Source organism: Podarcis erhardii, assembly GCF_964252035.2.
Source record: "Podarcis erhardii genome assembly, chromosome: 10".
NCBI classification, from domain to species: Eukaryota; Metazoa; Chordata; class Lepidosauria; order Squamata; family Lacertidae; genus Podarcis; species Podarcis erhardii.
In genome coordinates this window covers 43,445,846-43,460,619 of record NC_138500.1, presented here as the reverse complement: position 1 = coordinate 43,460,619, position 14,774 = coordinate 43,445,846, and the positions used below count along the sequence as shown (strand labels likewise).

Here is a 14,774-nt window from a genome sequence, read left to right as displayed (position 1 = left end):
GTTATAACCTTTGCACCACAAAGGCTTGCATTATATTTTTTTCACTTTAATAATGGGAAATATCATGCTATTTAAAAAGAAAAAAAAGTGCAGTTTCAGTATTTATTATAATGATACGTATTATAATATTAACACACCCACAGAACCTGTTCTTGAGCGTAGGGATCTAAGAACGGAACTTGAGGTTACAAGAGAAACAATGGTTTCCTTGGCAACACCAAAGTGGGAAAGGGAGGCACCTGAAGGAGAAAATCAGTGGGGTGGGGGAATAATAGTATTTAATCCGTTCTCTATCCACCAGTTCTACCCTACAAATCCACACACACAGACCCCAACTGGCTATTTAAAATTTGTATCTCCCCAGCCAGGCCATGAAACAGGAAATAAGCTCAACGGAGAGAAAACCAAGAACATTTGTGAAAATAAATCACCCTGCATGGGAGGATTAAGCACCCCCCCTCCCCTCCCTCTTGCCACTGACCCTCCTTGGTAAGTGCCTTTTACCCTATAATATGCTTGTTAGCCATGAAAACACTAATGGACGGTAAACATTCAAAAAGGAGTGCACCCCAAATCTGTCATATGGTTTAACTACTCAAAAAAAACAGGGTCTCCACCCCCATTGTTCAGCCCAGACACTTAGGTCCAGGCTCCGAGGGCCTTCTGGCAGTTCCCTCATTGCGAGAAGTGAAGTTACAGGGAACCAGGCAGAGGGCCTTCTTGGTATTGGCACCCAACCTATGGAATGCCCTCCTATCAGATGTCAAAGAGATAACAAATTGTACAACCTCCCATGGATAGCCTGAAGGCAGCCCTCTATCAGGAAGCTTTTCATGTCTGGTGTATCGTGTATGTTTTATATTCTATTGGAAGCTGCCCAGAGTGGCTGGGGCAACCGAGTCAAGATGGGTGGGGTACAAGTAATAAATTATTATTATTATAGATAAACATGGATCAGAAGACATCTAGTGAGAAAGCATCATCATTATTAAGTAATGTAATTTTGAAGGTTGTTGTGGTTTGGTGTGTTTTTTTACATCTATGCTACAGCACCAATATTTTCTACAGATTTTTCCCCAGGCATCACATGTTGAACACTCATACTAATCCCTATTACTGGAGCTTATTTCTGCTTAAAGAGGTCTCTAATCACCTGGTGATTTGGCATGCCTGCTTGGAAAGGCAGTTCACACTCGGACCTAGTTTTGCAGAGATGTATACATGCCTGTGATGTTCTGCTTTTAGCTATAGAAACAGACTTACTTGCAAGATGGAATGTTCCATTATGACAAAAAATTCTGACACACAGAAAGGCACCATACCAGGGGCAAAGCTACACTGTAATCCTTCTTTGCAACATCTAACTTTCTATAGGCAAGGTGTGTGTGTTGTTTTTAAACTTGAGCAACTTCTCATCATGTGAGCCCTCACTTGCAGTCTGAAACAGTTCAACAAAGACACAAATTTGCCGCTTTTAAATCTCCAGGCCAAAGCTGATAGTGGAACACCACTGCCCAAACTTAGTTTTTATTTATTTATTAAATACATAAATAAATTTGTCAGGTATAAAGTGGTGAACTTTTACATATATCCTCCTTGTATCAATTTCCATTGTCAAGTCTTTTTTATATCAGCCTTATATCAGCTTTACCTCTAAATCCTACATATCTTTCTCCCTTTCCTTATATCCCTGCTCCAAATTCCCAGGCCTAATTTCCTCACTATCTATCTTTTTCTTCTTCCTGATATCTTTTTTGATCTCTTTATTGATCTCTATCTCCCCTTCCTCTTTTGCTGCCCCACCCTCCTGAGCACTCTCTACATCAGGAAGGCAGCAGGAACAAAGTGCAATGTGATTTGTTTCCACTGCGTATTCCTATGTCAATATGATGGTTCTCTTTGCAGACTGTTTTTTTACACTGTGGAAATACATTTCAGTGCCAACAATATTCTATTATTCTTTTCCATAACCCACAACAAACAGCTTTTGGCAAACATCCATTCTTGGGATTTTTTGATTATTATTTTTGCTACTTCCTCTGTTAATTCATATTTCTTACTCATGCATGGTGCATTGAAAGGCACAAGAACCTCACAGCAGTCATAAGATTCTAGAGGAGAAAACGGGCTCAGCACTCTTTCACAACAAAACTTATTTCATTCTTTGACATTTATATGCTGCCTATTCAATGCAATTAAATATAATGTTATAGGGAAAGGGTTAGTATTTTGAAAAATCTTCATTACAAATAGTAAAGATAAAGCATCCTCCATCTTGTGGTCTGGCAGGGGACAAAATGAAGAAAGAGGCAGAAGAACAGCAATTTGAGACAGAGATGCATGCAGAGCAGCAAAAATAATCATCGATGCTCCTCCAAGGTAAATTCAAGAAGGTAATCAACAATGATAGCTACTTAACAATTATTATTTTATTTGTTACATTTATATGTGTACCAGTTTACTCCAGTAAAAGTACAAGATTTAAATACTGAAACATGGCGACTTAAGCAATGCAAAGTTTCAGGAACCAAAAAACAAGTTATCTTACCATTGGAGCATTTAAGGCTGCAATCCTAACTACACTTATCTGGGAGTAAGCCCCCTTAAATTCAATAGGACATACTTTTAAGTAGACATGGTTAGGATTGTGCTGTAAGAAAATAGGCTACTGTTCCAAAACCTCATTAAAATGCAACTGAGGCATGGTTAAACTCCACAGAAAACACAATTAACAGTATAGTTTCTGCACAGGATACTGGAAAAAACAAATGGGTGTCAATTATTGTATGCACAGAAATAATCTGTTTCAAGTAAAAAACATTTACAGTGGTTGTTGGTAAAAGAAAAAAGGGGAGGGGGGACCCTTCAACCACTCTGGTGACTACTACCTTGAAAATTCAGGTTCACTATTAAGATGGTATTGTTCAGCCAGTGAGACAAAACCATACAAGATTCTAATGAAGCCCAAAGAGCAAAGAAATTGTAAGGATTGCAGGGTCATTAAGACTATGAATACAGAAGGCGATCAGTGAAAATAATCAAAATGTGTTAGCCATTACTTTCAAAGCCTTATACCAGGGTTCCCTAATCATTTTTGGGCCTGAGGACACATTCAGAATTTTGAAAAACTGACAAGGGTACAACCACAAAATCACTGCTATTGGTGCATAACCATTCACAAAATGACTGCCTCCCACTTAAGATCACCCTCTCCAGATTAACCCCCCCCCAAAAAAAACCCTCTCAGAATCTTCCCCATCAACTCTATCATGACTGTACCAATCATGGTCACTCCTTTCCCTCCTCCAACTTTCCCTCCCCTCCCCCTCATTACTTTCACCTCCCCCTACCCCCATGTCCTAACCCGCTGCCCCCATGTCCTTGCCAGAGCAGGTGGAAGTGCCATTTCTGTATGGGAACCACAATGAATTTGGGGGATTCTATAATGCCCACTTTGAAAGGATATGGGAGCTAAGAAGCCCCCATACAGAAGTGCCACCACTCACTTGGGTGAAGAGTTATGTGACTGGGAAACAGCCTTTGCAGGTAATCAGGACATGGAACTGCAGACCCTGATGTCTGCAAGTCCTGCTTTGGGAATGCCCACCCAACACTGCCTAGTACTTGCACAAAAATTGAACTGATGGAGATTATTCGCTACAAGACTGTAGCTAACAAGATCAAGAACAAGAGTCTTGGCTATGGGGGTGAGCAACACTGATGCAGAATACCTAACAAGAAGAGTCATTTTGGTGTCATATACAAAGTAAGGTTATTACAAAGGTATTCAGCATTGCTAAGTCACTCTCTTGGCATGAGCTTTGCCACAAAAATCACTTTAACCATTTGGCTAGAACACTAAGCTTAAGTAACTGATCTTTCTTTGTCCTTTTGTTTCTCCCTTTAAGTATTACAAAAATCAGTGTAGCTGAAAATGTTGAGAGTTTCTGATGTATTTATATACTTTTTTGTAACAATGACATGCCTATGGTTTTCAGTTACGCAGAAATAACATTCACATATTATGGTTCATTGCTTATTCGTATCTAAAAGAACAGCTTCCAAAAATGATTCCCTAGGGGGTCATTACTGAACATTACCAGTTTTGATATTCAGCATGATTTTAGTCATTATTATTATTACAGGAATAATTAAAGAGCCTTGTTGGAACAGATAAAAAGTCTACCTAATCCAGTATTCTGTTCTCACAGCGGCTGACTGGAAGTCTACAAACAAGTCGTGAGTACAACAACTCTTCCTCCTAGTTGTTTCCCAATAACTGAAGCTTTTAAACTATTGAAATTAAACATCATTGCTCATTTTCAAAATATATTTGGTGCTCTGTTCCCGACAGCTATTCAGATGGGTTTGAATTCCATCAGTACTAGTTATTTTAACATATAGCGTTAATTGTACTGTAACATGGCATATTGCTATACATATGCCGCACTCATTAATTTGGCTATCAATGAATTTTAATCTAGAAATACATTAAAGTTCAATTGCATGTTAAAAATGCAGATTTTCTACTTCAAAATAATAAACATTAACTGAAATAAGAGCAAAATAGGACATAACCTTGACATATGCTCAACTTGAAATATAAGGGCTTTTTGAAACCGGCCCCCCAAAATTAATCCTTTTGCTGCTGTAACAGCAACAGATATTAGAATGTGTTAGATATCCAAGACAGCTCACAAAATCAATTTGTGACTCTGTGTTCATCCTGAGATGGTGGTGTTGTGGAGAGTCAGCTTATTAGTCCCACTACTGTCAAGCCACTTTTCTGGTTAATATGATTAAACACTACAACACACAAACTTATTACATCAACAAACCTACCATAAGAAAGAAACCTGTAATTAAATCTGCATTACCTACATCTATGTGCAACATGTGACCTTCCTCATGCAATGAGTTTGTTTGGAAAACAAAGTCAGCTGCTAGTAGCTATCAAGCTACTGCTGTGTAATATGCAATCCAACTTAAAATATATTTAGAGATATACTTGCCTTTAGAGATGTGTCTCCAACTCACATGAATGGAAATCCAAAACACAAAACAACTGTATATTACAAGAATGGCAAACTGTTTTACAACCCAAAAACTAGTATCCCCAAGGTTGACAGAATCAATGCAATCTAAATTTCTCCTGAAGCAGTTCCTCTCTGTACACTGGGTTACAGCTCAGGCACTTTTTATAAAAGCAGCTTGCTTGGCCGTAGACTTGCATCTCAAACTGCTCTGTTCCACAGCTCCTCCCACACACTTGTTGACTACTCAGGTTTCAGTTATTTTATCCCAAGCAAGACCTCTGAATTACAAGGACAACAGCTTAGGCTCAAATGGGTCAAACTGGCCAAAAATTCCTAAAGAAAGATTTGTTGACAAGTCCTTTCTTTACAACAAGAGAACAATAAGCCAAGACAAAAAGCTCTATTCTAATTATATATCCAGGGTGAACAAATACATATAGAGAGGAAAACAGGATCTCAGCAGCAGCCTTGCCACTGCTCTATGCATATTCAGATGCCCTTTAACACATAGGGTTCCTCTGCTAATACCCAATCAAAATGGTTGGACACAGCACACACAATTCTGCTCAATGCATTCTGGTAGATACGGTACTTTAAAACTAGTTTAGACAGTTTCAGCAAAACAGACAATCCCCAAATAACCCACAGAGAGCTTGCTTACCATGAAGGGGAGGTTAGATAGAATATGAGGCATGGTATAAGAACGTAAGAAGAGCCTGCTGGATTAGGCCAATGGCATTATGTTCTCACAGCAGCCAACCGGATGCCTGTGGGAAACCTGCAAGCAGGATTCTCCCCTCTGGTGGTTTCCCAGCAACTGGTATTTAGTAACATTACTACCTCCAACTGGGGAGGCAAAGCGTAGCCATCATAGCTAGCAGCTATTAATAGCCCTCTCCTCCATGAATCTGTCTAATCTTCTTTTAGGTTGGTGTCCATCACTGCCTCCTGTAGGGGACTAGTTCCATAGTGTGCTGCATGCAGTACTTTCTTTTGTCTGTCCCAAATCTTCCAACATTCAGCTTCACTGAATGTCCAGGAGCTCTAGAGTAATGAGAAAAACTTTTCTCTATCTACTTCCTCCAAACCACGTGTAATTCTATAAACTTGTGTTTGACTCAGATTAGACTTTTGTTACAATGTGCTTACACTGTTTTTTCTCTACCACTGCGTTGCCCTGTCACCCAGTGAGGCAAGGGAAACTGCAGCCTGATTTGATTTGATTCATATATATATATATATATATATATATATGCTTTCGTAGATTTTCACGGGTACAGGAATGCAGGTTTTGGTGTCTTCGGGTGTCTTCCCGTGTAAAAGTTGGGGTGTCTAGGCGACGTTTCGACGAGGTCTCACTCGTCATCTTCAGGCTGGTGCTTTCGGCTTCTTGTTACTGGAACAGAGCTCTGTTCCAGTAACAAGAAGCCGAAAGCACCAGCCTGAAGATGACGAGTGAGACCTCGTCGAAACGTCGCCTAGACACCCCAACTTTTACACGGGAAGACACCCGAAGACACCAAAACCTGCATATATATATATATATATATATATATAGTACTACTGCTACTAAAGTGCAGGTCTTGGCAACCTTAATTACAAAATTAAGAAAAAGCTGAAATCCAAGATCCTTGCTGTGCCATGTCTGAAATGCTCGATTCTGTATTGCACAGCATCTAAATGACTACTCTGTAACTTGGTTCCACTCCCCGTCATTATCAACAAAAAACCCCATAAGGTGGCAATCTTTTAAAGAGCCGTATATGAAAGGGATCCCATCTGAGAAGAATGGAATAGTTAGAGCTGCAGAAAGCTTACGTGTGGATACCACCTTCATATATTTTAGTGGTAAATGGATTTTACACTGTGCAAGCACAGAAACATGTACTGGTACAATACACGGATGTCCCCCTCCCCCAATCAAAGTAAGATATAATGGTTTGAAAGGAAAATGAAAAATATTCTAGTCCAATGTTTTGCCCCAATGTTCTGGGGTTTGAGGAAATAAAACATCAAGTTGAAAGGAAAAAGGAAGGTATTTAAAATAGTTTTCACACTTTTCTAGGAACTGGTGAAAATTTTTGAGTTACATGTGATTTTGGCTTTATGTGCTATCCCTGGAACATGACCCCCCCCCCAACGTAAGTTGCGAGTTGCCTGTACAAAGCCCTTAAATAATTGGGTCCAGTGTACCGTCAGAACCACTGAAATCATCTGGAGGAGCACTGTTAATTGTCCCCAATGTTACAAAGGACTGACTGACTACAGTTAGAACATTTAGTGTTGCTAGTCCATGGAACACTGTTCCAACAGAGATGTTTTGTGCCTACAGTTGTTTACTTTTTATTAGTCTGTCACCTGAATGATTATCTGCATATGTATTTTAAATTCTGATCTTCTATGTTTTAGAGTGTAGACAGCCTGATATTTTAATGAAATGGTGGCATACAAAGTCCTTAAATAAAATTTCCCTAAATACCTACATTTGACAAAAAACACATTCCATTCCATTCCCCTATAGTACTGTTAGACAGATTGACCCAAAACTACAATACTGTAAGAATTCCTTAGATCTGTTGTTCCTACCAGTTAAAGGACTGTTCCCTTATCCCTTGGCACCCACAATTCTACTCACAGTAAAATCATTTTCTTCACTTAGAATGCAAAATACACTTTAGTCAATGAGTTGCTGTGTTACATTATAGACCAGTCAGATATGTATGTGCAGAGGTTGTTGAGATTGAAAATGCGGCAACATGTAATGACTCAAAGGCATTGTACTACATTCAAAGACACGTGAATCAACTATAAACTGTTCTTAATTTCCATATAGTAGATGGAGCTGGCTTTCTGCTAGCTTGATAAATGTTTACCAATTTAAAAATAGCAATATATGTGCAGGCATTTTACAAACATAGTTGTCTAAAATGTTGGACATCAGCTGTACAGTAGCAATATGAATGTTCCTGCCTACTTAACGTATTAGAGAAGGTAAAAATGGTTAGTTGAGCAGCCACAATCTCTAAGAAAAACTTAAACAGGAGACCAACAGAAATTAATATTTTAGAATTTAAGTTTATTGTCATATTTATTTCCAATATTTTTATAAAACAAACAGGACACAAATAAACAAAGCCAATAGAAAGGAAGGAAGGAAGAAAGAAGAGTAAGAGTTCACTTATCAGGGGAAAGGAGCCAAAAATAGTTACAACAAGAAAAAAACTGTTCACAGAATTGAAGAGGTACCTATGAGACAATGGGTGGTGGTATGCCATGCACTCAAAAGGATGCAGCACTCAAGACTTCTACTCTTTGGTTAGCAGATGCACAGGATTTGTTCTTCAAGTATTGGAGTGCTAGCCATTTTAACTATAGCAGGGCATGAACATCTACCTCTTGTGGGCTTCTGAAAGGCCTCAGACCACTCAATATTTTAGAGAGAGATTCATGTAGGAGAATCTTAGACCAATTTTCACATGCTTTATCTGAAAGCACATCTCTTCTAAGAAGAAAGCCACTACTGGCATTGCAACATCATGTGTAACAATAGGTCAGGGTTGAATCCACATTGCCAGCTTTTAACTTCAAGTTGTTTATTGTTCTGAAGAATCAGAATTGTGTCAAGTCAGTTCCAAACATCAGTTTTTGTTGTATTAAATGCAATCAAAAAGTCCAATGCTGAAAAGCAGATAGTGGCAAGAGTTGATGCAGATGTCCTCAAACTGTGGCCTATAAATCACAAACTCCATTCAGGTGATCCATAAAAGGTTGCAGAACAGTGCTTGGTCCTGTACTTGATTATTATTTTTTCTGATGCAAATCAAGGTTGTTTTGGCTCAGCTGGATTATCAGACAGGGAAATCCATGATTTTCACAATATGGTGCTGAATTGATTATGCTGGCGCTAAAGAAAAAGTGCCCTTAAAATGTGGTATGTGCTTTGATTTGATTAATAATAATAAAGTAGTCAGAGGAAAAAAAGCTTGAGAACAAGAACCCATGAACATCAGCTCTATTTTTTTTACCTTAGAGTCTATAATAATCCTGGAGGACTTGATCAGTCTTTCTTGTACTTAACAAATCAAAAATACCTATGCACAAATGACACTTGTAGAGTGTCTAGATACCAAACCCTCTTGAGAGGAATGTAACAGAAAATGAAAACTTCCAGCACATAAACACCAATACAACTGTTCTCAGTAAACCCAGTTGTCCTGCTATCTGTAAACATGGATTTCACCAAAGCATAAGCTTAGCATGGTTGAAGGAACTGAAATGAAACTACCCTCTGAGAACACAGCATGCCCCTTTGGCTACCACTACTGTGGGGAGGAGCAAAGTTAGTTCTTCCATAATGCATGGATCCAAAAATGACCTATTCTGAGAGCAGCGGCAAATAAAAAGCTTATAGGATAGCCCATGAAAGTACCATGGATAGAGGGGAAGGGGGGCCCTGCCATTTTGGGTAGGAGAACGTAATTGGTCTCACAAGTGAATTTGCAATCTAAAGATGGAAACACAGGGAGGGTGGTTACAAAAATGAGACATGTCACTGGGTCTGGGAATGTTACAATGCAGTGGAAGGTGAATAGATGTAATCTTCCCTTGGACTCTACCACTTGGAAAGTTGTATGACATTCAGGATACAATTCTGCAAAATTGGCAGATGTTTACTTCATCTCTAAGCTGTGAGAGCCTGTTAATAAAGCAACCACGTTTCTTCATATGAACTTGAGTATCCATATGTATATGGCTGTGTGTCCTTCCTACGGCTCTAAGTCAGTCCCAGAGGATCCAGGGACCAAAAGCAGGGGGAATAAAAATCAATGATTAGTATTTTTTCAATGAATTTTTTAAAAAAATTATGTCAGAATGACATTTTCACAAAATGTTGTGAATACTAAATTTCCTTTAATTAAGTATGGTAATATTAAATTTTGGTATCATATGGTATAAGGATGTTAACTATATAGTTTACATCTTAACTGATCAATACCTCTGCCAGATACATAGTTTAAGGAGGCGTCTGTATGTAAGTGATGAACCAATTTGATCACTTCTCAAATGTTAATATTTACACAGGCATTTCATTTTCATCTCATGAAAACAAATTGTTCTGGTTTGCTCAGTAAATATCAAGCCCTACTTTGACCTATCACTCACAGGCATTTCATTTTTGTTTGATACTCTGTTTTTGTGAGGATGGGGCTGTGCCAAGGCAGAATGAAGAAGAAACAGCTTTGAAAAGAAGAATCATGGAATTGTAGACTTGGAAGGGTCACCTGAAAATGGCAACAGACTGGAAGTGTCCTCACTCAGGAAATGCTTAAGCAACACAATGAGTTTCAGACCAGGTTGCTGGGACAAAACAGTTGTCGTTATTTAAGAATAATGAACCATGATGAACGCTACAAATAAATTATAATACAGGTCAGGGATGCCAACATGGAACCCTCCAGATGTTGTTGGACTACAACACTCATCATCCCTGTCTACTGGTCATGCTGGCTGCTGCTTTTGGGAGTTGGAGTCTAACAATCTCTGGAGAGCACAATGTTGACTATCGCTGTTCTAAGTAATCTGAAATGTTACAGGAAGAAAGAAACAACTTGCAACTTTCTATATACCAAATTCAGCTTGCTTTACCTGCCCATTCTCTTCAACTTTTGCCCAGAAAGGCTGCATAAGTTTACAACAATATGCACACACACATTATTCTACAGACAACTTGCCATAAAAAGCCACGGGTAACTAGCCATAGGGGCTAGTAGTGACAACTGATAAAAGGAAGAAAGGGCAAGTAATGGCACCAAACAGACACATTCAAGCTAAATATTCTCTAAAATCGTCATAATGCCGCTTTACAACCCATCTCACTATGATTTTGAAAGGAAACAAAAACTATAGTAATTGGAATTAGAAAATTTGAAATATTTCCATTTTCTTGGTAGTTTATTCAGCTTGCATTTGGCCTGGAAACCTGGCAAGCATAATCTCTGCTACAAAAAATGAGCAGCACAACAGCACAAGTTAAGGTTTCTCTGTTTATCAATCTGTGCATCAGAAAGCTGAAAAGATTCCCCAAAAGTAGAATTGCTCTTCCTCAATTCAAAGAAGAGTTCTGAGGCAACTGGAAGCAGCTAAACATTTACAGCCCAAATCCGTAGCATTTTCTCAGAAGTGTTATTTTGGGCAGTGAGGCTAGTTCCTAGGTAAGTGTGCACAGAATAGCAGCCTTACAGCCTACAGTATGTTTACTCTGACAGAGATCATGCAAGCATGAACAGGAGAACACTATTTAGCAAAGAGCAGACTAATCTGCAAGCCTCCAAATGTTACTCGATGACATTTCCCATCACCCCAGTCAATAGTAGTTCAATGGTAAGGAATGAGTATATTTGTAATCCACCAATATCTGGTCCCACCCCCTAATTTATGTAGAGGGTATTAATTCAACCAATTGGTGTTCTCTGTTATTAAGAATCATTCTAATCAATTCAAATCTGAATCGCAAGAGTGAAAACTATTCACAAACTGCAAGGAATTTCAGGCAGTACAAAGCACAAATTCCAATTTTTAACCTTTCGACTCTTCATTCTATTTTTAAAAATCAGAAATCTGAATAGCCATTAATGGTGTACAAAACTGTCTTACAAATGCTTTTAACATGCATACAAATGCAACCTTAAACAGCAGACTGAAAAGGGAAGACATAAACTTACACATTTATTAAGGTAAGAAATTATTTTCTGAACCAGATGAGGCAAAGAACAGAGAACAATTTTCAGCTCATCCAAAGGATTCCACATTTTTAAACAGTTTTTACTGACATGTAGATGAACACATTTGCTGCAAGTGCTGCAGTAACTATTGAAGACATTATGGGCTGTGGAAGCCTGTGGAAGGGCTCCCATTGGTACAATGAAGCTTTCCTCCCTCCTCTTATCCCAGATCTGCTCTGGAAGGTTGGGAGAACTCCCAGAATAGTGTGGGACGATGGGAGAGGAGGGGATTATTCAATCAGACAAGCAGAAATGCTTCTGCTGATGAAACAATCTATTTAGGGCTAGGCTGAATTCCACCCTTTATCCAGTTTGACATTCCAGTCATCTAATGAAATGCTTCTTACCATGGCCATGGACTGTTCCTGGACTAAATGATGGCTGCTGCAGATCTTTGGTTGGAGTAAGATAGCCTTCTTTTCCTTGACGCTGGCTCATCTTTCCTGGACTCAGAACATGAGCTTCATCGTTGTTTGTTACCACACCTGAAAAACAAAGAGGATTATTAATTAATTATTCACTGCACACGGTGTTTTACAGAGTACAGGTCCATGCACAAGGAGAAGCAAAGGAGGGGGATAAACCGAAGGCAGGGTATATAGGAGGCCCATCCAGCTCCCAAGAGACTGTGATCTACTTCCAATTAAAAAAAACTGGCAGTGGTCTACCAGAGTTGAGGTTTTTTGGGGGGAGGATGCCCCGGAGTTGTTGAGCTTAGGCCAAGTTACAGCATGGCATGGGAATGAGAGGCTTACACCAATGGCTTCACACAAATGGTGGGATTTGGGGGAGGATTTAAAGGAAAGTAAGAACGCACAGTTGTTCTGGGAAATGGTTGCAAATATGGGAGGAAAGGGTGGCATCTTTTGAGAAAGCAGGATTTCTTCAGGGGCTGGAGCTGGACGAGGTAAAATTATGGGCAGGGATGTACTGGATATAAGAACGGGAAGATCAGGGTGTACACATGAGTAAAGACATATGAATGTATTCCAGTGTTAATAAGAGTAAAAAGAAATTTGCTGCCCCATGTGGTCATCCCATGCCACTCTGATAACTTTAAAATAGCATTTCAGGCACAAGCCTATGAACACAGCTGCTTCCCAATCCAGAGGTTTATAAAACTTCTTCCTATATCAATTTCAGAATTTTTTGTGTGCAGCATTTTTGGTCCTACCTATACTATTAATCACATCTGTTTAGACCAAACATTCCCAATATTAAATTTCTAAAGCTAACCAAATAGTGGTACCAACAAATTGGACAGATCCTTCCATGTTCAAAAAATGAAAAAGTTATGTCTTAGAGTTGTACACGTTTTAATTAACAGCTTAAGTAATACCCAAAACATCATAACACCCATTCATAGATCCAATCCCAAAAGAGTATAGCTTTTATAGAGGATTAACTTCCAATCTAATAAAACATACCTGTTTATTTTTTAGGTACTGCTGTCTTTTTGTTAATAAGAATTGCACATTCTGATGTCATGTCATGTTGCTTCAAAGCCCCCACTTTTTAAATCTTTCAATACTGCTACATTGCCCTCTAGAGACTTCACTATGAAAGTGCAAATTTCTTCAATTTTTCTACCAGTAGTGATTCTGTTCTGCTCTTGGAAAATACTGCACTCTCAATATTAAAATATTCACCATAAATTTATTGTGGTTAACAGACCAGAGATAAGACCAAAAATAAAGGCATACAATGTACCATACTCTTAAGTATAGGGCAAAATGCAAAGCAAAAGCTTGGGTAAAGCAAATTCTAAGGGATATTTATTTTCCAGACCTTTTGACTTACTCATCCGCAAACTGCTCATCTTGTTCCTTAGAAGTTTTTTTATTATGCTCCTTTTCAGTTAGCTGCTTATTTTATGAGTATTTTAGGAGTATGCATGTATTTAAACACAGTGTGGCTTTTATTCATAATAACCAAGAGGTAGAATCTGTGGAACATGTTCCTTTTCTTTTTGTGATGTTTATGCTGGAGCTTATTGGCAAAAGATTGCCCTGAATGACCTAGAAGGTCAGCTCCATTTTATATAAAATACTTGCTGGGATATAAAATCCCAAAGGCTTCAACCATATAGGTATACAACCATACAGGCTGGATCTTCCACAAGCCCACCAAAGGGTTGTGTATGTACAAAATATCTAATTAAATTACTCCAACATACAGCTGTCCAACACACATAAGCATGAAAGCATCCTAGTTCTCAAAGCGTTAGTAGAATATCTGAGATGTACCACTTCCAAGTGGAAACTCAAATGTTGAATATTTTAGGATACAAATAAATCCCATCCACATAGATAGGCAGGTATCAGGGAGAAAGTTGCATTGGTTTTTAAATATTTTTCAGATGGAGGAACATTTGATTCTGCAATTTGCCACGTGCACTTAGAAGCAGAACATCTCAGAGATTTTAACCCCTCAATGATAATTAGGGCGTAATTACCACGTCTACTCTACCGTAGAGAAGATCCTGACATGACAGGTTAAGCCACTGATTTATCTGCAAAATTTAATAAAGAATCCTCAGAGCTTCCTTTGCTAGAACCTCATAGTCTTCCTGAAGATTGAGCAAAATCTCTTTTCCTCAGCCTCTTTTTACACACAGCAACCATCTATCCTTTGCTTCCCACTCAGTTCAACCTCTTTCCTTTGGGAAAGCAGGGGGTCAGTAGAGATTTATCTTGCCTAGGTTGACTTGAGCTGGTCTTGCATAGCTGTTCTCTTCTTACTAAACTACCAAACCCTGTCCCAGTTATAAACACAGCAATATAAGCCCACTGCATCCCCTAGTGGCAGTTGCCACTCTGTATATATGACACAAACTACACTTTTCTTCATTGATTCAACGTGGCAAGTGAAAAACATTATAACACTGAGCACACAAGACTTTAGGGAAGGGAAATGAATTAACATATATACCTGATTTTTCATTCTGAATTTTGAA

At 38.7% G+C, this 14,774-nt stretch overlaps 1 protein-coding gene and 1 long non-coding RNA gene across 11 annotated transcripts in view; one reads left to right on the top strand and one right to left on the bottom strand.

Moving 5' to 3' along the window:
- OSBPL8 (oxysterol binding protein like 8) overlaps positions 1–14,774 on the bottom strand; it is a 68,537-nt gene that overhangs the window by 31,874 nt on the left and 21,889 nt on the right. For 6 of the 10 annotated variants that reach the window (XM_081879372.1, XM_081879377.1, XM_081879376.1 and 3 more), the window contains one exon: positions 12,166–12,303. In XM_081879372.1, the coding sequence (XP_081735498.1) occupies positions 12,166–12,303 (138 nt within the window). Of the gene's footprint in view, positions 1–146; positions 163–1,153; positions 1,261–5,012; positions 5,200–5,697; positions 5,710–12,165; positions 12,304–14,774 lie in introns of those variants that run through there. The other 4 variants (XM_081879382.1, XM_081879381.1, XM_081879380.1 and 1 more) reach the window with 4 other exon arrangements.
- Positions 154–9,774, top strand: LOC309351599. Its single transcript, XR_014160921.1, has 3 exons — positions 154–489; positions 2,290–2,393; positions 8,155–9,774. It is a non-coding gene; the product is annotated as an uncharacterized lncRNA (long non-coding RNA).